This window comes from Sminthopsis crassicaudata, chromosome 5 (assembly GCF_048593235.1).
Source record: "Sminthopsis crassicaudata isolate SCR6 chromosome 5, ASM4859323v1, whole genome shotgun sequence".
NCBI classification, from domain to species: Eukaryota; Metazoa; Chordata; class Mammalia; order Dasyuromorphia; family Dasyuridae; genus Sminthopsis; species Sminthopsis crassicaudata.
The window spans coordinates 187,814,256-187,838,856 of NC_133621.1; the positions used below are offsets into that span (position 1 = coordinate 187,814,256).

At 41.3% G+C, this 24,601-nt stretch overlaps 3 protein-coding genes across 4 annotated transcripts in view; 2 read left to right on the forward strand and 1 right to left on the reverse strand.

Moving 5' to 3' along the window:
• The first annotated feature begins 245 nt into the window (after positions 1-245).
• Positions 246-3,805, forward strand: TPI1 (triosephosphate isomerase 1). 2 transcript variants are annotated; one of them, XM_074269078.1, is made up of 8 exons: positions 246-493; positions 884-1,018; positions 2,029-2,152; positions 2,255-2,339; positions 2,436-2,568; positions 2,864-2,949; positions 3,271-3,358; positions 3,448-3,805. In XM_074269078.1, exons 1-8 carry the CDS (start codon positions 466-468, stop codon positions 3,564-3,566), a joined length of 798 nt encoding a protein of 265 aa, XP_074125179.1. In that variant the 5' UTR covers positions 246-465; the 3' UTR covers positions 3,567-3,805. The 2 variants fall into 2 exon arrangements, with proteins under 2 accessions (XP_074125179.1, XP_074125180.1); XM_074269079.1 differs by lacking the exon at positions 884-1,018.
• Positions 3,138-6,362, reverse strand: SPSB2 (splA/ryanodine receptor domain and SOCS box containing 2). Its single transcript, XM_074269080.1, has 3 exons — positions 6,181-6,362; positions 5,052-5,809; positions 3,138-4,402 (listed from the first exon to the last, which is right to left on the reverse strand). Exons 2-3 carry the CDS (start codon positions 5,719-5,721, stop codon positions 4,275-4,277), a joined length of 798 nt encoding a protein of 265 aa, XP_074125181.1. The 5' UTR covers positions 5,722-5,809; positions 6,181-6,362; the 3' UTR covers positions 3,138-4,274.
• Positions 6,363-6,857: 495 nt separating this feature from the next.
• The window catches only part of LRRC23 (leucine rich repeat containing 23), a 65,154-nt gene continuing 47,410 nt past the window's right edge, over positions 6,858-24,601 (forward strand). The window contains exon 1 of the mRNA XM_074269073.1: positions 6,858-7,232. The gene's annotated coding sequence lies outside the window, so the exon portion shown is untranslated. The remainder of the gene's footprint in view (positions 7,233-24,601) is intronic.

Below are 24,601 nucleotides of genomic sequence, written 5' to 3' on the forward strand. Positions count from 1 at the left end.
TGTGAAAGTTCCCAACCTCCATTATAATCCCTTCATGTCATTGTATCGGAGAGTGAAAAATTACCATCAGGGTGAGCCTATGGGACCAGTGAGAGAAGTGGGGACTGAAGAGGCCAAAGCTACATTGACTGAACTGCTGAGCCTGACCCACCTATTGCTAGGCACTAAGTTGAGGTCTAGCAGCAGCCTTCCCTCAAGGCCTTTGTTGCATGGCACCCTTTATATGGTGTGGTGTAGTGAGGGCAGAGCTGAGATTGACCATGTACCAGCTGGAGGAAGGAGCTATGGCAGACCTCTGGGCCTTTAGGCCTCAGGAACTGACCAAGAAGGATTTGACACTTTAGCCACCAAGTCATCCTGACCCCTTGAGAATATATCATCCAGTTCCTACCAACAAGGGGGTGGGGGAATCTCTTATCTCAAGGGAGTTATCAGCTAAGGAGAAAATGTAATTTATTTGCCAAGATGCAGATAGAATGGAATGTGACAGTAGGTAAGTCTTAATTTCTCTGGCCTTCAGTTTACTCTTCTGTAAAATGGGGTTGGGCTACGCAAGTTCCAAAAATCCCCTTCCATTTTTTTACCGAAACTATAATGGGGGTTAAGACGGAGCACAGATATTGAGTAAATTTTGGTTGGAAAAACACGAGGTGGCCTTTCGGAGGAGCTAGGCTAAGGCGGGGCCCCGAGGGTATCTAGAACGCCGCCCTCAATGGGGTGGCCGACGGGGCGGGGCGAGGCGGGGGCGGAGCGCCGGGGCGGCCCGTAGAACTCGGCAAGGGGCGGGGCGCGTGGTGGGGCGGAGCTTCTCGCCGGCCTACATAAGCGGCTCCGGGTTGGGTCTGTGGTTGTGCTCTACTGCTGACCTTCAATCTCCTTCGAGTCGCTGCCCATTGCCGACAAAGCATGTCGTCGCGGAAGTTCTTCGTTGGGGGCAATTGGAAGATGAATGGAGACAAGAAGTCTCTAGGGGAGCTCATCACTTCGCTCAACGGGGCCAAGGTGCCCCCCAACACCGGTGAGCGCGGGGGCGCGGGTCCGTGGATCTGCGGGGCTCGTGCATTCCTCCCCACGCCCCCTTCGATCCTTTCCCTGGCTAGGGAGCGGGATGAGGCGGGCCGCGCGGAGCCCCCGGGGACATTCTCATTCATCGCCGGGAGGGTAAAAGGACTCTACCAATGTTGACTGGGGACTTAAGAGAGCCTCTGGTGGGGGCGGGGAAGGGAGGCGGGTCTCCACTCTCCTCAGGGTGGCTGCTAGAGAATGACTTCGCGAAATGGGGCCCGAGGAGCTTCGCTCCCCCCTCCCGGGTGCGCTGTGCGGGGCTGCACGTAGCCGCGGGTGCGGTCTGGCCGGGCACGTGGCCGGCGCCTGTTCCGGAGCCCGGAGGCGGCTGGAGCTGCTCGGATGCAGCTAGTGCCCCTTGCCAACCCGGGCTAAAGGGCAACCCTGGAGCAGGCTAGGGCTCTTTCAGGCCACAAGTGGGGGGAAGCCATCGTCTCCCTCTTTCCTACATATCCTATTCTCCCTCCCCCACCCCCGATCCCAGATAAGGTCTTGAGTGACCAGATCTCTGCAAGAACAGGTTTCAGCAGCCCCTTGCCTAGTATCTGCCCCTCGAAGCCCCCTCCCCCCATTTCCCCTTGGAATGCCCATATGTGGATTCGGATAGGAGGAACTATTTTGGGAAAAGGGCTGGGTTGCCTCTCCGGGAATGCCGAGAACCCGCTCCGAGAATAGCCTTGGGGGTAACCAGAGCTACACCTGCTTAAAGAGCAGGAGGGGGCAGGGCTGATGAAGAGGTTAATCCCAAGAACTTTAATGGGGAACCCGAGCGAACTTTAGAGGCATCCTGCAAGGAGGATTTGCACATGAGATAGCCTCCCTCTTCTGCCAAAAAGGAAGGCCATGCCCTTTCATTTGGTTCAAGTAGGAAAGAAGTTTTCAAGAGAGGGGCTGAGTGGAGCTTTCCTATGGGGTTTGGTGTTTGAGACAGGACTTCATTGGCCTGTACTCTTTCCTCTCCAGAAGTAGTATGTGCGCCCCCTTCCATCTACCTTGACTTTGTTCGTCAGAAATTGGATCAAAAAATCTGTGTGGCTGCTCAGAACTGCTACAAAGTGCCCAAGGGTGCATTTACTGGGGAGATCAGGTGAGATACAGACTGGTCCAGGCTGAATCATCCTGGATGGTGGGGATGGTGAAGGAGGCTGATTGAGATCTCTCCGAATTGAATTGGAGCTTTTTTTCTCAGCCCCGCCATGATTAAGGATTGTGGGGCCACTTGGGTGATCCTGGGACACTCGGAAAGGAGACATGTCTTTGGGGAGTCAGATGAGGTGAGTAGTAGGGGGGGGAGATGGCTACACAAGGGTAAGCCTTGGGAGTGGGAGTGGGAGGATGAGTGTCTCTTAACATGCCAATTATCCCTGCAGCTCATTGGGCAGAAGGTAGCCCATGCTCTGGCAGAAGGCCTGGGAGTGATTGCTTGTATTGGGGAGAAACTGGATGAGAGGGAAGCTGGAATCACCGAGAAGGTTGTTTTTGACCAAACCAAGGCCATTGCAGGTAATTACCGGTTTAAACATGAAGAACCCTTCTAAGGATACTGAGACCCTGAAGAGAGTGGCAGGAAGGCGGCCATGCTGATGCTCTCCCCAGGCATCCACTGAGCCCAGGAAAGAGAATAGGATTGGTTAACTGGCCAATCCCACTTTTCTCTGCCCAATAGTGTAGCAAGCACTATTTGCTCTCTTGTGCCATCTTCTGGCCTTAAAAGCAAAAGGCTGGGGTTAGAGCAAACTGGGAGTTAGTAAGATTTTAACTGCAAGTCCATGAGTTGAGATTTCCTCTGCCCCCACAGATAACGTGAAGGACTGGTCCAAAGTCGTCCTAGCCTACGAGCCCGTCTGGGCTATCGGTACTGGCAAGACAGCTACGCCCCAGCAGGTAATAAGACTCTCAGAAATGACTCCAGCTCAAACAGGAAACATTGGTGTACTACTGCCCTCTTGAATCATAGAGCTTCAGAGAGCAGTCTAGTCCAACCTCATAGGAACAAAAAAAATGGACATCCAGAGGGTGGTGGTCAATCTCAGGTCACACAGTGCCAAAACTGGTATTAAAATCCAGATCAATGACCTTTCATTACACCTTTATTTACCCCTGCAAGATTTCTTTGAAATTGCAATAATCATCCCTTCCCATTTTGCCCTTAAGAGTTCTAGGAAGGGGAGATTTGAAAGCTGTCTGGGTATCTTTTTATTCTAGGCCCAAGAGGTACATGAGAAACTTCGGTCTTGGCTTAAGACCCATGTCTCAGAACCTGTATCACAAGCAATCAGGATCATTTATGGAGGTCAGTAAATGTGATTCTTGGTGTGGAGAGAGCGGATGGAAGCAGAGACTCTCCAACCCTTTGACAAATCTTTTCTCACTTGTTCCCAGGCTCTGTGACTGGAGCCAACTGTAAGGAACTGGCCGGCCAGGCTGATGTGGATGGCTTTCTGGTGGGTGGAGCTTCTCTTAAACCTGAATTTCTGGACATCATCCAAGCCAAAAAATGAGACCTTCACGTGGCCCGCCGACTCCCCTCCAGCTTGGGCTGGGTGTAGGCTATACAAGTCCGGTTTACCCCCTCCCCCTTCCATGTGGTTGTGATTTTGATTCCCCACCCCCCATGGTCTACTTTAACCTATACCACCTTCCACCTTGTAGATGCCCTGTGTGTACCAGTTCTCAGCTCCCTAGCTCTTCCTCCAGTGGACCAGGCCTTTCTCCATTAACTGTAAATTTGAAGGAAGCACATGATGTTTATGGTTTCTTATTGGTTGGATTGAAAATGGAAAGGGTGTGACTTGGTATTCTGTCCCTGTAAGGGGTGGATGGCTGACAACTGCCTTCTTGCTTCTACTTCCTGTTTCTCAGTTTCTAGCAAGAATCTTAACTTTCCAGTCAGTACGAGTTAGGGGAGGACTTAGGAGTGGGAGACAGGTGATGGGATGACAAGAATGAATGAATGCCAGTCTTGTGCTAATTAGTCTTACTCTGAGCAGGCCCCAAAGATGGAGGAACAAAGTATTCTCTTTGCTGATCAGGCACTCCCCATTTGGAAATCTGCAGTCCCAATTAGAAACTATGACAAAACTGCCCAATTAGAAACTATGACAAAACTGTAACAATACTCTTATTATCATTTAAGAAAAACAGGCCCTAGGCAAAGCTTTGGCTGAGGCTCTGGGCCCCTGGTATAGGCAAGTCTGTAGTAGGTGGAGTCACTGGTAGAGCAGGTACCGTTTCATGGCAGAGGGCAAAGGTAGGGCAGAAACCTCATCCAGCCGGGCTTCCCCCAAAATGTCTCGAACACACAGACGGCTCAGGTGAAGAAGGGAATGAGGTTCCGCTGCAGGGAGAGAAGGAAAAAATGATTACTTGAGGGGTGACCAACGAGAGGTCACTTTGGGCCTTTCTGTCTGTTCCCTTTGCCCAGCCTTGTTTTAAGTGATCCAACTTTAGGGTTGGAGGCCGATGTGTTGGGTATATGCTAGAGAGGATTTCCAGAGCCTACAAATCATACAGGTCTGGAGAGAGTAGGGCAGAACTGTTGATGAGAGTTGCTAGACCACTGCAACTAACGGTCACTACTGCTTTTCTTCAAAAAAGAGGAAATGGGATTCTTATTACCCAAAATGTCTCTGCCCTCCCTCCCAAGCTAGAGCTCTGTTGGGAGGGTTGATTAGTACTATCTTTGACTATCCCATCAGACCAAATTTCTTCTCCCAGGTCCCAAACCTTTTATTTTTTTTTTCTGGGGCTTACATGTTATGACCAGTGAAAGGCCCATCAGTATTTGTATTATTCCCCCTCCATTCCCTCCCTCCAGTGATTCCCATGAACTCTTAGTTTTTAGTCTACCCCTGTTGACAGACACGCCCCCCCCCAAAAAAACAAATGAGAGTTTAAGTTCTCTAGTTTGTCCTCAGCCTCCGAGATTACTCCATCTAACATGGAAATGCAAACCACCCCCACAAATCCAGCACCCAGAACCTCACCTCTCCTCTCCCCCAGGTAGCGGATTCGGACCTGGCACTGCCCCCACACAGCACTGACAGCGGGGTAGAGGGTCCTTCCTTTAAGGCCTCGGAAGGCAGGCCCCAAGTAGGTACTTCCAATGGCATAACCCAGAGTTCCTTCCTCCATATCCAAAACCACTAGCAGTCTCTCGGGCACCTCCGGACGTTGGTCCCCAAGCCCTGTGGGGTATCTAGGAGCACCAGTTCCCTTGCTTTGGTGGTACAACCTCCCCCGCCCGATGTCCCAGCCCCACGACTCCCCATTGCTGCCCAGCAAAGCCGAGTAACAGTCCGCTTGCAGTGGGGCTAGGGCCGTGGCCACGCCCACCACGGCATGGGTGCCCCTCTGCTCCCGCGGCCAGCCGATCTCCCAGGCATGCAGGCCCCTGGAGTAGCCCCTCTTGCCCCGGGCTCCATCGGTACTCTGAGCCACGGGCCTTCGCTCAAAGCTCAGCCCTTCTTCCTTGACCTCAATGTTCTCGGAGCAGTCCTTGGGGTTCCAGCCATGAAGCTGCTGTACACTCAGGTCTACTGGGGGTGCTGACAGCAGTTCCTCCAGCCCCTCCGGGAAAGACAACTCCTGGTACGAGGGGGTTGGGGACGGGGTGCTGCTGGTCCCACTGTCCCCTGCCAGGGCAGTCTGGCCCATGGGAGGGGGGCCTTGGAGAACCCCCAAATGCAGGTCTGGAGAGGAAAGGGGTTTTCCACCACTGCTGTTAGTGAAGGAGGCACTTCACCTGGGAAGAGAAGAATGGTGGGAGACAGACGGGGAGAAACCGGGGCCCGAGTAACTCCTCGGCCATCCTGCCCGGAGCTTCTCCAGCACGTTTTCTCAGCTGCTCGCCGGAGGACTCCTCCTCACTGCCATCCTACCCTTCCCAGGCCTCCCGCCCGTCCTTCGGCTCCTTTTCCCTATTTCCTCCTCTGGGACCTCAGCTCGCCTCTCCTTCCTTCACCCCTCCTCCCGGCGAAGGGGGATCCCAAAGTGACTCAATCTCGGTCCCCACCCCGAAGCCGCCTCTGAATGCAGCTTCCCCGCGCTGGAAAGAACACTTAGTTCGAAAGTTCCAAGAAGTGAGTTCGAATTCCCGTCTCTGCTGATTGTTACCTGTAACTTTGGGGTCAATCACTCCCCTCGGGCCTCAGTTTCCTCATCTGTAACGCGAGAGATCTCAGCTAGATAATCTCTAAGCTCCAGTCCGTTTCCAAAGCCTAACATTCCACAGTTCCTTCCCGACAAGTCCGATCCCCGACAGCCTCAGTTCCCTCAGCTTCCGCCTCCTACGCCGCACCCCGCCTCTCCCCCTTGGGTCTCCGCCCTGCTCCCCCTGACTCCGCCCCAGGCCGCGGGCTGGAGCGTGAAAGCCGAGGTTGCCGGTGGGGGACGAGGGCGCGCGCGTTACTCCGGGAACTAAAGTTTCCCGAGATCAGGCTTAAGAGGGGAGCGCGGGTCCGAGCAGAGCGAAGACTCGAACTCGGATGCTGGGGCGCGCAAGTCGGCCACTTTCTCTGGCGCCGCCCTCTCGGGGTCTCCGGACTGGGAGGGCGCTTTCTGAGGGCCATCGCCGCTTTAGGAAAGGAGAGCGGGCAGGCTATGTGGGTGCTGACCCAGGAGAAGCCGGAATGGGGCCCCCTATCTGGCCTCGGCTTCTGCAAGGGCCTCTCCCGGGCCTAAGTCGGGCTTGCAGCCCCGTGCTCGGGAACGAAAGTCCACGTTTAGCTAAAAGGGACCTTTAACCTCTGAGCTCGCGGAGAACGAGACGTCTGGACGTCCCTGCGAGGTGTGCGCGCGCACCCACCTCAGCCCCTTTCCTGGGGCTCGGTCCGCCCGCCGCGTCACCGCAGATGGGCGGGGAGCGGGAGCTGCAGAGCTCGCCGCGTGCCCCGCCTGGGCCGGGGAATGGTAACGAGAGGCGGGCGGGGCGCGCCTCGGCACCCTCTGGTGGCCGCCGTGCCGTGCTACATAGTCCAGCGCTGCTGCACCCCGCAAAACCGAGCCCTTGCCGGATCGCCCCGCCGGTGGGGAGGGAAATGGAGGCAGAGGCGGAGGGGAGGCTTCTCTCATCGTCCCTCGGAAGGTTCCCAGCCCTCTAGAGCAAGAGAGCAGTAAGAACAAGCTAGAATCTGCCACCTAGAACTGGCGACTTCAGAGGCCATCCAGTAAGTCAGAAAACGGGCATTTATTAAGTGCTTGCTATGGGCACTTGCCCAAGTGCTGGTGAAACTACGGCAAAGCAAAACAAACGTGGCCCAGTCTATCAGAGACACAACATGGAAACAACTATATACAAACAGATACTTAAATGGGGTGGTCTCGGAGCAGGGAGAACTGGAAAAGGCCTCTTGCAGAAAAAGCCGGGAGGGAGAGTACTGAGGCTTGGGGATAACCAGAGGAAAGGCAGTGGGCTGATGGAGTGTCCTGTGCCAGGAACGACTGCAAGGAGGCAGGCTCACCCGAATGCATAGAAGACTGGAAAGGGAGAAAGTTAGGAAGGGCTGTAAAGGCCAAGCAGGACTACCTATCTTCTATGGAGTTTGTGGAAGACCCAGCAAAAAGCTAGTGCAACGTTTAACCTATATTGGATTACTCATCTAGGGGAGGGGGGAAGGAAAAAAAAATTGGAACACAAGGTTTTGCAAGGGTTGATGTTGAAAACGTATCTTTGCATGTATTTTGAAAAATAAACTATTATTAAAGAAAGCATGAAATACTGAGGCCTTGTTCTGGGTAATAGTGTCAGGGGAGAGAAGGGAGCATATACAGAAATGTGACAGAGAGAAGAGACAGGGGCAGCTAGGGGGCGCAGTGGATGGAGCACCAGCCCTGAAGTCAGGAGGACCCTAGTGCAAATCTGGTCTCAGACACTTAACACTTCCTAGCTGTGTGACCCTGGGCCAGTCACTTAACCCCAGCCTCAGGGGAAAAAGAGACAGACCTTGACAAAAACTGGCTTTCAGAGAATGAGTGTGAGTGAAAAATAATGTGGGTTAAGTAAGTGATCCCTCTGCTCCTTTTTACAAGATGAAAAGACAGAAGTATAGGAGGCTATGTGACATATCCCAAGTCTCACTGGGACTATCAAGCTGATTTTGAACCCAGGTCATCTTATTCCAGGGATTTCCAGGTGTTAGAGTAGGTAAGAGCGACAAGCCTGAAAAAGCAGGAAGACTGCTGATCCTGGGCAAGTCACTGAAATGTTTGCCCAAGTTTTTTTCATCTATCAAGTGAACTGAAGAAGAAAATGGTAAATCACTCTTAATATCTTTGCCAAGAAAACCCCAAATGGAGTCGGACATGATTGAACAACAACAATATTACAGAGCTAGGACCTCCTACTTTACCCCCTCCAGTTAATAATTTTTAAAATAACACTTATATAGTACTTGTGTGCTGGGCATTTTGCCAAGCACTTTACAATTATCTCATTTGAACCTTCATAAAAACGCTGGGAGGTAGGTGTTGTTATATCCCTATTTTACAGATGAGAAAAATTGAGGCAAATCAAGATTTAAGTGATTTGCCCAGGATTACACAGCTAGCAAGCTACTGAGACCAGATAGGAATTCAGATTTACCTGACTTCCAGGCCTATCACTATCCCCTGCACCACCTTTGATACCCTGTTGCTATACAGAATTAGGTAATCTTGAATGACTCACTGGGTCTCAGTTTCATCATCTATAAAAGAAGGAAATTAGACTATGTGAAAATCTTTAAGGGCTTTTATAGTTGTAATAACAATGGTGTGGGCTGGGCATACACTTGATAAATGTTCCCATAAGAAGAGTTAACCTATGCCAGGCTCATTTCCTAGCTTTGTACAAAGTCCAGAAAAGCAGGTTGCCATTTTATTATTAATTAATTCATTAGACAACAAGGCACTGTATTATATAATTTGGCCACCAGACACTCTTAAGTCATCTGCCAAGTGGTTTTGTGAGAATTTCTCTGGCCCATGCCAGGGAATTCTAGAGAGCTGTGGGTCTCCTTATTGGCCTGAGGCAACTTACCTAAAACTTAATAAACCTCTTCCCCTCCCAGTGCCACAAACTTGCAGCACTCATTCCTCAGAAGAGTCAAAATGTAGCCCATGGGAAAAAGAAATTAATATTGCTCAGACATGAGAATTATAGAAATCTTTGTGTTTTGAAGTCCCATGCTTGCCAAAAACTTAAATTCCCTCCCCCCCCCCCCACTTGCTATGCTCATTCCTCAGTAGAATCAAAATTTAGCCTGTGGAAAAAGAAATTGACATTGCTCTGAAATAAGAATTATAGAAATCTTTATGTGTTTTGAACAACCCATAGTATATTTAAGAAACTTCTTGTTTATGACTGATCCACTTAATGTATAGACATGTTTGATTAACTTTTTAAATGGCTACAGGATTTGTCAAAACACTCTTAAGGTATACTCTTTTTTTTTTTTTTTTTTTTCCTGAGGCAAATGGGATTAAATGACTTACCCAGGGTCATATAGCCAGGAAATGTTAAGTATGAGATTAGATTTGAGCTCAGGTCAGGACTGGCACTCTATCCACTAGGCCATCTAGCTGACTCTTGTATACTATCCTTTTAAAGCCCTTTTCCCATGGAACAGATTAGTGATGAAAAGGGCAGAAAAAGAATTTCTGTTGATAACTGACAAACAACATTGCTACAGTCATACATTAATATTTTGACACATAAAAGAAGTATGAAAAAAATTCTTTAAAAATAAAAATTGTTGGGGGCAGCTAGGTGATGCAGCAGATAGAACCTCAGTCCTGAAGTCAGGAGGATCTGAGTTCAAATTCAGACACTTAACACTACCTGGCTATGTGACCCCGGGCAAGTCACTTAACTCCAATTGTCTCAGAAATAAATTAAAAATGAATGAATAAATAAATATAAATAAAAAATAAAAATTATTGACATTTATATAAAGAAACAATTTTGACATAGTAACTGAGAAGGTTGGGATATAAACATAGACTCAGATCCCCTTTAAGAACAACAAAGAATAATGCTTTGCTTGTCTAAGAATAATGATGGTATAGAGCAGTGGTCCTCAAACTTTTTAAATAGGGGTCAACCCGTTCACTGTCCCTCAGACTATTGGAGGGCCGGACTATAGTAAAAACAAAACTTCACACTATGTCTCCTCCCCTCAGCCCATTTGCCATAACCCGGCGGGCCTCATAAACGTCCTCAGCAGCAGCATCTGGCCTGAGGGCCGTAGTTTGAGAGCCCTTGCTATAAAGAGATAGAGAAAGAGCTTTTATTTATTGAAGAGTTGAAAAATATAAAAAATACAGTTTCAAGGATACCAAAGAATTAGAGGACTGTGTGGGAAACCTAGAGCTACAGAGCATTATGGTTATATTTGCATATGATTGTTTTATGATTTAAAATTAAGAGTAAAATTTTAAGTGAGAAGTGATATATTGTAAAACATTCCCCCCCCCCTCCTGTCCCTAATCAATTGGTAAGGGCATTTGGGAAAACTGAAGTTGTTAGGACATATCTAAGCCCCTAAAGTAGAGGAACTGATTATAAGAGAGAAAGAGGAAGGAGAGAGAAGGGAAGAGGCTGAAGATAATGAGGGGAAGGTCAGTTAAAATTGCACCGTTTCCAGGGAGTTAGCTGATGGTCTTCTGTTAAGTGTTTCCTGATTGGTGGGAAATACAGTTGGTTTCATAGCATTAGTCAAGCATTTTAGCATCACCTTGAGTTGGAGAGGTGGAGCATCCTCCTAAGCATCTGCTGCTCTTTGTTGTCCCTTCTGGCTTAAAAAGAAAAAGCAAAGGGTTTTTAGGACTGTTTTGTTCTCCTGAGCTTTATTGCTGGGAGCTTCACACTGTTAGATAGCATCTAGGTGAATGAATATATATCAGCTCTGCTATTATGGTCTGTATAACCCAAAGATAGGTAGGTAGACTGAGGAGTTTTACTTAAAGAAAATTGCCAGTCATATTGTGATGATACTTTCTAAATGTCCTTTTTAAGGGGGATATTAAATTCAAAGAATTGTTACAAAGAATATCTTTTTTCTTTTTTCTTTTTTTTTTTTTTTTTGCTGAGGCAATTGGGGTTAAGTGACTTGCCCAAGATCACATAGCCAGGAAGTGTTAATCTGAGGTCACATTTGAACTCAGGTCCTCCTGACTTCAGGACTGGTGCTCTACTGCACCACCTAGCTGCCCTGAGACCTTATTTCTTAGCTATATAGAGAACTGAATCAAATTTATAAAAATAAAAGTCATTTTCCAACTGATAAATGGTCAAAAGATATGAACAGTTTTCAGATGAAGAAATCGAAGCTATCTATAGTTACATAACAATGTTCTAACTCACTATTGATTAGAGAAATGCAAATTAAAACAACTCTCAGGTACCATTTCACACCTATAAGATTGACTGATATAAAAAAAAGGAAAATAATAAATGTCTGAGGGGATGTGGAAAAGTTGGGACACTAGTTCATTATTGGTGGAGTTGTTGAAGTAGTTCAAAAATTCTGGAGAGCAATTTAGAATTATGCCCAAAGGGCAGTCAAACTACATGTCTTTTTATCCAGCAATGTTACTATTAGGTGTATCCCAAAGAGATCCAAAAACAAGAAAGGGACCTATTTGTACAAAAATATTTATAGCAGCTCTTTTTGTTATGTCAAAAAATTAGAAATTAAGGGGATAACCATTAATTGGGGAATGGCTGAACAAGTTGTGGTATATGATTGTAATGGATTATTATTGTGCTATAAAAAAGTAGGATGCTTTCATAAAAACCTGGAAATCTGATGCAAAGTGAAATGAGTGGAACCAGGAGCACATCGTACAGAGCAATAGCAACATTGCATGATGATCAAGTATGAATGACTTAGCTATTTGGCAATACAGTGATCCAAGTCAATTCAAAGGACTTATAATGAAAAATTACATCCATCTCCAGAGAAAGAACTGATGAAGTCTGAAAGCAGATCAAAGCATACTATTTTTTATTTTCCTATATGGAAAATAGAAACTACAATAGCACCTATATCATTCGGTTGTTGTGAACCAACTGAGATAATATAACAAATTACTGTGCAAACCTTAAAGCAGATAAAGCATGTAGAAGATTATCAGCTAAAGGATGAAAACTTAAGTGATAAATCTATTGAAGGCATTTTAAATTTTATTTATTTAGTATTTTTCTCCAGTTACATTCAAAACAAAAATTTTATTTTACATTTATTTTTAAATTTTTTGAGTCCTAAATTCCTTTCCCTTATTCAACCCACAATTAAGATCCCTTATCCCCATGCACAATTAAGAAACCATTATTGAAGGCATTTTTCAAAATGCTATTGAAAACGTAGGAAAGCTTGACATGTTAAACTAGTGTGAAAAGGAAAAATAAAAGATATTTTTCCCATAAATTACCCGAGAATGTACTGTAGACCATTCTAAAATTACTGGTAGGACAGGAGTTACAGAAAGTGATTAGAATTTAACATAAAACATTACATAGAAAGAGAAAGCATTTAAATATATATTAAACATATATGTTTATATATATGTTAATTGATCAGATAAAATATGTTAATTGATCATAGAATATTTAGAGAAAATTATTGAAATTAAATGAAAGGAAAAAGCTATTGAAACAAGAAATAGCTACAAATGTTAATAGGCTTTTCCACCCTATAAAACATAACATCACAGAAGAACCATAAAACTGAAGTTAGGATTTTTATCTGGGAAGGAACCATGACCCTTTGAGAAGGAAACATGGAATATTTGGGTTATGTATGGAATGAGACAGATGTTTTTAAAAATGACTAATATGGAAATTTGTTTGGCTTGACTATGCTTATTACAAAGGGTTGATTTTTTTTTATTGTTTTTCTTTCTCAATGGGTAGTGAGTGAAGATGAAAAGAAAACAAATGCTTGTTAATTTTTTTTTTAATAAAAATTAATTTCAACAATTAAAAAACCAAAATAATTAAAACATTGTAACAGTGAAGAAAATACTTGAAATAGAGAAAAGAAGAGACTAGTAGAAAGTTTGAAAGGCCCCAGACACCTCACAGTTGTTATACTGACTAATATGACAGTAAAAAAAAATGAAAAGTGTTGTTGGGAAAATTGGAACACTAATGCATTGTTGGTGGAGTAGATGTAGAGAAGAAGCCTTATTTGTTCATTCAGTGACTCACTCATGGATCTGATGAGGGACCATACTATATGGGGAGGAGCCTTTTCATTTGTTGTTCTCTATTCTTGGTGAAAGTTGGAAAATTCAAAGTTCAGGACAGTGAACCACAGTTTTATATCTTGAGTTTTATATCCAGCACAACTTAAGTCTTGAGGAATAAGGAGTGATCTTTGAGACTCTAAGAGCCCAGTAGAAAGATTCTCCTGGCACTGTATCTAAAATTGAATTTGATGGTACCAGTGAATGTTTTATAAGCAGTATTTTAAGCTATGAACCCATTATCACTTCTTGCCCTCAGAGACCAAGATAGGGTAGAGCAGATTTTGCCCTATAGTTGTTAAAAAATAAAAAAATTAAATAAATAAAATATTTATTCTTATGATATTTTTGAAGTAAATATGTTTTTCCAAAAACTAATTGATGTTAAGTGGTTAAACAGAATTGTGGTATTAGCCATAGGCCATTAATAATAGAAAAACACAGTTTGTGGGGCTTTAAGGTAGCAATAATATTAGAAATGAGACAACCCAACATTCTCAAACTCTAAGGGATAGATAAAACAGATCTGGCCCTGAGAAAGTACCAAGGCATGTATATTAAATCTGAAAAAGCTAATATTAGTGGATTAGAACAAGTATTGCAGGATATATTTACAAGCCTTGAAGAGATATTTAATTGAACTTGGTCATAAGAAAGAAATATCAAATTTTGATGATTTATTGGAAAGAATTCCTTAATTTTAATTTGCTGAAAACGCAACAAATACAGGTTTCACTATGTTAATCCCTGTGTAGGTGATAGGAATCAAGAAAGAGGGCAGTTCTGGGGCAGCTAGGTGGCATAATGGATGAAGCACTAGCCAGCCCTGAAATCTGGAAGATCTGAGTTCAGATGTGATCCCAGATACTTAACTCTTCCTAGCTGTGTGACTCTGGGCAATTACTTAACCCCAATTGCCTGGGGCGGGGGAAGAGAGCAGTTCAGATTAAGGAGATCTTTTGAAAAGAAATATATGAAAGCTCTGTTCATAGACAGAGCATGTCACCAGATTATTATAGTTATTGAAACCAAGAACAAGATAACAGAGATCCAAATTTATTAATAGAAAAATCACTGGTAAGGAATGATGGAATAAGAAATTTATTTTTTGTTTTAACTGTGGCTTGACTAGACATGAAAGTCATGTACATAATAACAAAAGAAAGGCAATTTTAGTATATAAGATGTTGAATTCTAAAAAAGTCCATTTTTAAAAACGGACCTATGAAAACAGTAAAAAATTTCTTCATCCTGAAGGCATATATTCTCCCAGCTGTATGAGAGATTCAAGTAGCCTTAATGTAGTTGATATAGGAACACCATTGATATAGGAACACCATTACTAAGATATCATCAGAAAAAATGAATCACTGTTTGTCACAATTGTGGATTATCTGTTTATATGTGCATGTAACACACACTGAAAAGGAAAATTGTCTTTTGATCGGAAAGAAGCTGCTGCCCATGTAAGTAGGGTTGCAAATTAAGAGACTGCATGAGGCCTTAGTTGGTTTCCTAGGAGTTAAACAAAAATCACAAAGCTTTGCAAAAGCCTTTGTTCATGGAGTGTAGGAGAAATTTAGGAATCAATTGGAATAATCTCAACAGTGAGAAGAACAAATAGAAAATTGTGGGCAGGAAAAAAATATAACCAGGTATCCAAGAAATATTTTAGAAGAAGCTGTTACATTGCTGCAGAAATCAAAGGCTATTGAAAATCAATGAGACCTAAGAAAAAATATAGCTGTGGGGAAAAAAAAAATGCTTTTAGAACTACAGAAGACTCCAATTCATTTGTGATTTAATTGCATGTTGGTACCCACCAAAGGATTATTTAATTCTACAACATGTATCTCAAAGAAGAATGAAAATACTGAAGAAAACTATAGAGGATTGAACCCCAAAGTAATCTAATATTACCCAGATATAAAAATCATAGGGAAAACAGAGAATTAACAATAGAGGACTATAACAAGAAGTCTAAATTATCTGGGATCTTAGCTTAGAGTTATCATTACATGATATTGATAATAAAATGTAAAAATCTGTTGTTTATTTTTCTTTCTTGAAGAAGACTATTTAGAAACTAAGGTAAAGATTATAAAACATTAAACTAGTTGTTAGGCTTACACATATGATGCACCAAGGAAAACCTGGAGAAATAATTTTACTCATAATGCTAAGCATAATTCTATAATGGTATATATGTGATACATATTTGTATAAAATCATGCCAGATGGGTTTTATTGAATGATAAAATGTTATTATTGCTACACTTGCATAGAAATAATTTTACATTTGTTTGTGTTTTTGCTGATATAATTATGTATATATGATGATGATCATAAATAGAAATACTTTCACTTATATGAGGTTTCCCTAAAGTCTGAGTGCAGCTTTAAACTATTAAAGTTAAAACTGCACTCAGACTTTTAAGAGACACTATATATTGATTGTCTAGAATGAGAAATTTTTATTTTGAGTTGAAGGACCATCAAGTATGGTAGTGATGTAAAATATCTGACTTTTTTTTGGTAGTTAGCTAATGTTGCACATCCTACCTATCTTGAAATTTTAATTTGCAGAGGACTAAATTTTCACAGCAGAAGAGTCTTTGTGGGAGCTTGTATAAAGTATGCATTCCCTTTAAGACTTTTTTTGCACTTTAGTGATAGAGCAGAAAAAAACCCTATATTTTGTCAATATTTCCTTATCAACTGTTAAATCATGTAACATTGACATTGTTACAAACATTTCAGTATATAAAAGAAATAGGAAAATAACTTTTGTTTTAATAAAAATTGCTAATATGTGTATGAATAAACATTGCTTTAAAATGCTTTTAGATAATTTGGGGTAGAAAATGAAATTCCAGTAGAAGCATAAAAAACTCAAATCCTCTTGTGAACAATGTAGAATAATGTCTCGCTTGTTTGGGAATAATTTGATGTTATACAGAGACAGTATTTATTGAAAAGTGAGGATATACAAGTGTAAAGGAACACATCACAGTTTCAAGTATACCAAAGTGTTGGTGGACTGTATAAAGGAGTTACAATGGAACATTTGTCATAAGGCAAATTTGGAGAATTGCCTTTCTTTTTTAAAGTGAAAGGTGATTTACTGAGAATCAGGAGATTCTCATTTAAGCCACTGAAGATAATAGGAATCTGAGGGAAGAACTTAACCTAGGAATCTGGGAAGAATTGATGACTGGGTGGGAGGATGGACACTGAAAAGCAGCTCTATTGGAATTGCAACAGTTAAAAGGAGTCAGGTGACAGACCCACTTAATAGTGGTTACTGATGGATGGGAGAGACAATTGATTTTATTGGCCAAGAGCTTCAGTGGTATGTGTTGCCCAGCTTCAGCATCACCTAAACTGCTCTCTGCTGCTCCATCTGGCTTAAGAAGAGAAAGCAGAGAGGGCTTTGCAACAATTTTGTTCTCCCAGCTGAATGAGAGAGTTCAGGTAGCCTTGATGTACTTATTATGAAACTTATTGTTATTATGAAACTGATGACTTTGTTCCTACTCTCATGTAGCTCAGGATTGCTACTAAAACTCCCCTTCCTTCACTTTCTATCACTAGAAAAGAAGTATCTTTCATCCTACCCTCAGACCTGATACTGTTTTGATTCAGGTAACTCTAATCTTGGGTAACTCTAATCTTTTTCCTTTAGCCTTACTTACCCTGAGTAACCTGCATAAAGGTTGCTAAAGAACTTCAGTAGATACTGAATCACAAAAGCCCATAATAACTCTTCCTTTCATTGCCTGCTGCTTGTGACCTTTGTATGATGCAATTGGGGCAGGGGTTTTAAGGGGATGCTTTAGACTTGTGTGGGCTCCTATTGCTCTGGTGCCGAATTTCCCTGTACAGTTTTACTAGCATTCCCATAGGCTGGCTATCAGTTGTTTTGTTGTTGTTGTTGTTTGTTTTATTTTTAAACTCCATTTTTTCAGGAGCTACACCTAATCATTTGGTGTCTTTGCTAGGTAATCAATGTCACTTTTTGGTGTCAGGCTCTGTGACCCCCCCCCCCTTCATTCCCAGAACACCTTTTCATACTGACAACCATATTTGCTCAAGCACTTCATGGCTCTCCTGACATCCTAATCAGATTTCATCTTTTTTTTTTGGCAAAGCAATTTTTTTTTGCCCAAAGTCACACTGCTAGGAAGTGTTAAGTGTCTGAGACTGCATTTGGATTCAGGTCCTCCTAACTCCAGGGCCAGTGCTCTTAATCCACTGTACCATCTAGCTGCCCCAAATCAATTGTTGATCGGTTCCTACTTCTATAATTGTATGGTGGGGGAAGACCCATAGCTAAAATCTGAAGCCCTTTTAGTGGGGTTTCACGCAAAAGTTGAAATTTAATTGTCCCTTTCTTGGTGGTAAAGATCACCATCTCTTCCTTTTGGGAAGAAAATATCTTTCTCCCAGGAGTAGCAATGAGATTCCTAGAACCTTTATTTATTTGTTTGTTTTATTAGGAGAGGAAATTCCCAAGTGTCTTCGCCACTAACTCTTATTTTCTTATCAGGTGGCTCTGATCTTGGCAAGATGAGGTAGAACTGAAACCTCTAAAATGGAATCTGGTTAGGGACTGTAAGGTAAAAGTTTCTAGCTGGGGCTATCATTCCCCACTTCTATGAAAGAGGAGATTCCTTCATTTGGAAGGCCACCAACTCTATTTAATTGTCCCTCCTCTCCTATTAGCTAGTCCAAAAATCTAAGATCTCTTTCTTTAGTTTTTGAGTGAGCTGAGCTCCATCACTTCCAATTGTATTATGTTGTCAGTTCACCTTCTGAAGGATGATCAGCAACAGCTAGGGAATGCTGCGTTGCTTTCTTCAGAGTAGCACCTACAGAATGGGTCCCATTGAGAAAATTCCCTATACATACATATACATATATATATAAAACTGAAGGGCTTTTGCTAAGAGGTTCCGACAGATGATATCTAGCCATCTAGTCATTGTACCTTCCATATTTGTGGTGCCCTTCCCTCAACCCAACCATCATGTAAATAGACCTAAATAATGACCACACCAAATACTAGGATAGGCCTAATAGCAATATGGTCTTATTTCATTTTTATTTTTTAGTAGATTTTTTATTTTTAATGTACATTATTTTATGAATCATGTTGGGAGCGAAAAATCAAATGTTGTTATTATTTCACATTCAATTTTCAGATGAAATGAAACAGTTGTAAGACAGTAAGGTTTATTTAGCCTTGATGTAGCAAGGGTATACAACAAGGATACAGTGGCATTTAGTTTCTATAGGTTCTGTCCTCCTCATCGCCAAATAAAAAAGTGTTTGTTCAGCAGGACAAGGCATAGTAACTTGGGTAGTATTCAAATATCCATCAAGTTGGAGGGACGCTAACTTCATGTAAATGAGATTTTTTTTTTTTTTAATGCTCTTATGCTGATGATTCACAAATCTACTTTTGCAGCCCTAACCTCTGCTGACTTCCATTTCTCACATCTTAAAATGACTATTGGGCACCTCTAATTGGATACCTCACAGATATCTTAAATGCAACACATTCAAAATTAAATTCATTATCTTTCTTCTCAAACCTTGCCCTCTTCTTAACTTCCCTGTTAACCTGTTAGTATACACTAACCTCTCAATCTCCATCTAGGTGTCATCCTAGACTCCTCATCTTTCTCACAAGAATCTGTAGCCAATATCTGTCAATTTAACTTTATAACATCTCTCATGTATGCTCTCTTCTAAACCTTGTTAGCCAGAAGTAGGAGTTCCTGGCTTCTTCTGAACCAATAATTGGCATTTCTAACTCTCCTCTCATTTCTGTTGTTTTATTCTCCTTTACATAGAGGAAAATACTAAATCCTTGTCTGGAAGAGAGCAGGGAAGGTTTGGATTTCCATAAAAAGGTGAGAGACATATGACCTGCTCTAGTGCAACTGAGATAGGAGGGGAGGAAGAGAAGATACTGATTCCATTTGAAAGTCCCCAATACAGTGAAAGCAAATTGAAATCATACCTCTAGATAAGAGCAAGTTACCATAAGCGGATTGAATAATATAGCCCTTAAGAAGGGGTCTAGCCAAAGTATTTGGTGCAAAGCAACCACAGTTGCCTTCAATTAGCCAAAGAATACTCTAGATAGGAAGCCACAGGGCAATCAAGCACCTTCTAGACATAAGAAATTGGAATACGACTGAAGTGTTCTAATCATGAGGACCCATGATAGTTCAGTACCTGAGGAGCTCTATGATCAAAGGTGAGGACAGGAGGCAGTAAAGGTCCACCCTAGAGTGCATCAGTCAGGCCTTAGGGTCTCTGAAGTTTATAACAGACTGAAATGCGTTTCCCCTGATTGCCTTGAAGAGCTGAGCACTCTGGACCCAGAAGATAGTGGTGAGCCTGGGATCTGTCAGCTATTTGAATATTAAAAACACCAGCAGAAGGGATAGGCACCAACAGGACCCTAAACTGTATAAATCAGCACTGAACAAGGACTCACCATCCTATTCAAGTGTGCAAGATTAGTCACAGCCTGATTCTGGCATGAAATCCTAATTCAGGAAGTAAAGTTGGAAATAAGAGTAAACAGAAGAATTAACTAAAAACAAAGAAATATTAAGGGACATGTAGATACAAGGCTAAAGAAATAGAATAACTCCACAGTGACTATAAGCAGAGCCTCAAGGCTCTTATAATTTAGCCACAGAGTTCTATTAGAATTTTATAAAGAAAGGAAATATTTTAAAAAGAATATTGTAAATTAAATTAAAACCCTAGAAGAAATAATTAGAATAAACAGTGTTGTTATTACTATGCAAGTAATAAATTCCTGAACATTGGTATGTTCAAACAGAAATCAAGGACTCTCTATGACAAGAAATACAAGTACAGAATGAAAAGACTGAAAAAAAAATAGGAAGAAAATATAAGATAGCTATTTAAAAAAAAACCAAACAAAATGATCTAGACATTAACCTAAATTTGATTAAATCTTGACCCTGGGTCAAAGAGAGAGAATCTAAGACTCATTGAACTACTAGAAAAACATGACAAGAAATTGTCATATTTCAAGAAATCATAAATCAAAAACTACCTATATAAAAATAGAAAGGATCCATTTGTTACCTTCTAAAATTCTTTATTAAATTTATTATGATAGTCAAAATCCAGAACTTTGAAATTAAGGGAAAAAAATATTGTGAACAGTCAGGAAGCATTCAGGTACCCCCCAAAAAAATTAATTAAAAAAAGATTTCAAGTACCAAACTCAGGATCATGTAAGATTTAGTAGCTATCATTATAAAGATTGGAGAGCATAAAATGTGAAATTCTAAAAAGACAAAACAGAAAGGCTTACAACAAAGAATAATTTACCAGACAAAACTGAAAAAATCCTAAGAATAAAATGGATCTTTAATGAAAGATTTGCAAGCATTTTTAAATAAAAGACTAAAGCTGATTAAAATCTGTGAAATGCAAATACAGATTATTTTTGTTTCAACACATTATGTAAACCCTCAAAGTATTTCCAGTCAAATCTTCCACAAAGCACCATGCTCCCAGAACAGTTGAATTGCATAAATTCCATTAGTTTTGTGATGGAGTCATCTGCATCTAGAGTGAGGACTATGAGGACTGAATGTGGATCACAATATAATATATTCACCTTTTTTGTTTGCTTGTTTATATTTTTCTTTTTCATTTTTTCCCTTTTTCATCTAATTCTTTTTTTTATTAATTTTATAATTATAACTTTTGACAGTACATATGCATGAGTAATTTTTTTTTTTTATAACATTATCCCTTGTATTCATTTTTCCAAATTTTCCCCTCCCTCCCTCTACTCCCTTCCCTAGATGACAGGCAATCCCATACATATTAAATGTGTTACAGTATAACCTATTCATCTAATTATTCTTGTGGCCCATGCTAAATATAGAAACATGTTTGGAAGCATTGTACATGTTTAACTTATATTGGATACTTGCTGTTTAGGGAAGGAAGGAAGGGGAGAAAAATTAGGAACATGAGGTTTTGCAAGGGAGAATGTTGAAAACTATCTTTGCATGTATTTTGGAAAATAAAAAATTATCATTAAAAAATAATAATAAAATGTGCATAAAGGTGTAACACAATATGGAGCATGATCAGATTTGCCTTTTCTGGTGGATTGTGTAGAGCATCCACATATGATCTCTCCGTTTTCCATTCAGTTCGGGGAACTTTAGGGAGCCTATTTTTAACTATGCACAGAGATTTTCAACTGTGAGATGAAGTGACAGCTGAGCTGAAATTCTGTAGAGATTAAAAAAAAAACAACAAAAAAAAAACCGGGGCCACATGCCCCTCGGTCTTTTTTCTTTCTTTCTGAATTTGAAGGGTGGGGTTTTCTCTACTGCATCTGAGATTCAATTCCAGAAGGATAATCTCCTTATCTCACCTTATCTATTCAGCCCTATGCATCTCTGTTTCTTCTTTTTTGCTATTAGGTGAATTAATATTCTAAGATGGAAATGTTAGTAAATGTCTTTGCTAAAAATCAACTAAATCTACTGTCTGATTATTAAAGGGAAGCATATGTGTCGATTCAGGAAATAATAGTAGGAGGAGAAACTACCTCCAAAGTTATTCCTGAGGTGGTCAGTTGCTTTCTGAAGAATCTAAACTCGGTTTCTATTGGGCCTATATCCCAAAGAGATCATAAAGGAGGGAAAGAGACCCACATGTGCAAAAATGTTTGTGGCAGCCCTTTTGGTAGTGATCAGAAACTGGAAAGTGAATGGATGCCCATCAGATGGGGAATGGCTGAATAAGTTATGGTATATGAATGCTATGGAATAATATTGTTCTGTAAGAAGCAATCAGGAAGATGATTCTAGAGAGGCCTGGAGAGACTTATAGGAACTGATGCTGAATGAAATGAGCAGAACCAGGAGATCTTTGTACAGGGCAACAATAAGGTTATACAATGATCAATTCTGATGAACGTAGCTTTTTTCAACAATGAGATGATTGATGCCAGCTCCAATGATCTTATGACAAAAAGAGCCATCTGCACCCAGAGAGGGGACTATGGCAACTGAGCGTGGATCATAACTTAGCATTCTCACTCTCTTTGTTGTTGTTTGCTTGCATTTTGTTTTCTTATTCATTTTCTTTTCTTTTTGATCTGATTTTTTCTTTTGCAACAAGAGAATTGTATAAATGTTTTCACATACTGGATTTACCACATATTTTAACATGTATAACAACAAAAAAAAAGAATCCAAACTGGAAGTAGGAATTAGCATTGAGAGTGGGGTGAAATAATCCAGAAGGGATTTTACAATTTAAAAGTTATTCTGCTTTAAATTGTAGTAGCTTTCCTTTTTAAAAATTTTATTTTATTTTTAAAGACTTCGGGGCTAGAGACATAGACAGTTGATAGAACATTGGCTCTGGAGTCAGGAGTTCAAATCCAACCTCAGACACTTCCTGAGTATGCCTTGCCAAAAAAAAGGGAGTGGGGAGGATAGGTATACACTTTTATAAATGCAATTTTAATGTATCAATTGCTTAATCCAGTTTTGTTTTTTTTTTCCTGAGGCTGGGTTAAGTGACTTGCCCAGGGTCACACAGCTAGGAAGTGTTATGTGTCTGAGACCAGATTTGAACTCGGGTCCTCCTGAATTCAGGGCTGGTGCTCTATCCACTGCGCCCCCTAGCTGCCCCTAATCCAATTTTTAAAAATCTGAGTTTTGTTGCCACTTAATGTTTTCATGAACATAATTTTCTAATTGTGTATATTGTTCTTTTGGCTTTACTTTCTTACCTTAAATCATTTTATATAGCCTTCCTCATTATCTTTTCAGTAATCTCTATTTTTTTAAAGCACAATTTTGTTACTTCATCAGTGTAGACAATGCAAAGCAGCAATTATAATAGTCTTAGTTCAGCCTATATGGGATGAGATGCTAAGTGACTCATCCATGTTCCAAGGATGTTTCAGAGGCAGGACTGGAATCTGGGTCTTTCTCTAAGACCATTCCTTTTCCGTCTATACTACATTGTTTTTTGTCATTCTGTATAGTATAGTCATTTCTTCCCTAAACTTATAATTTCATTGGTACAGAGGACTCCCAGTGAGAACAATCCAATCACTAATGAAGATTGGCAATTATTCTATAACTTTAGAGTCTCAGACCTAGAGAATTACCTGAAGTTTAATTACTTGACAAGGTCACACAGCCAGGATAGGTCAGAGGCAAGACTTGAATCTAGAAGGTCCTGCTTCTGAGACTGGTTCTCTATTCACTGTATCAAGTACAGAGATATTCTGTTGCATTCCTATAAGCCAATTTGTTTAGTCATTCATCCATTCTTGTGCACACTTACCCTTTGCTATTACAAAGCTTGCTGGTTGAATTTGGGAGTTGTGGATTTAATTTACACCATGCAGTTAGGATGCATTAACTATGACTGAGTGAAAACTGGGAGCCTGCCCCAAGAGGATAAACATAATGTCAGGTATGCTGTGTTGATGACCAGGATAATTGGAGCCAAAGTCTATGTTCTTTCTGAAAAACCTTGTGGAAGGGAACTAAGATAGTTATGACAGTATCTACCTATTTGATGGGGAAAGCCACAAACAGAATATAAGAGAGTGGATTCAAATGCAAACAGAAACCCTTGCTTCCCTTGCCCCCATCATCCTTCAGGTGCATGATTCCCAGATCATCTATGAGGATGAAATGCTGTTGACTTACAAACTGTTGACCTTTAAAGGACTTTTAGTTTTGTTTTGCAAGATTAGATGCTCATCTGAGTTTTCAGGGAGAGGAGTTTTAATACAAAAGAATTGTTCTTTCCCACATGCAGTGAAAGTGTCATTTGTCAAATGCACACAAAATGTCTTCATAGCCAAACCACTTGACTCCCTTAGAGTTCCATGCTGGAAGTTCCCAATTGCTATATGTTATTTCTCCATTTCCCTCCTCTCTCCCCCTCCCAAATATCCATCTTTAGTCTTTTCTCTGATTGATGATTGTCATGAATCCTATTAGACAATAATTTCACATTTTATCCAACAGTTATTCCTACTTACATAGTATAGAGCAGAACACTTGGGGCTTATTTTTGTTGACTTGAAGTTGCTCAGCAGTATGTTATAAAAGGTTTCATAAGATTCTGCTATTTCTTGCACATCTTTAACCTATATTGGATTACTTACTGTCTAGAGGGGGGAAGGGGAAGGGAGGGAGAAAAATTTTAAACACAAGGGTTTGCAAGGGTAAATGTCGAAAACTATCTATGCATG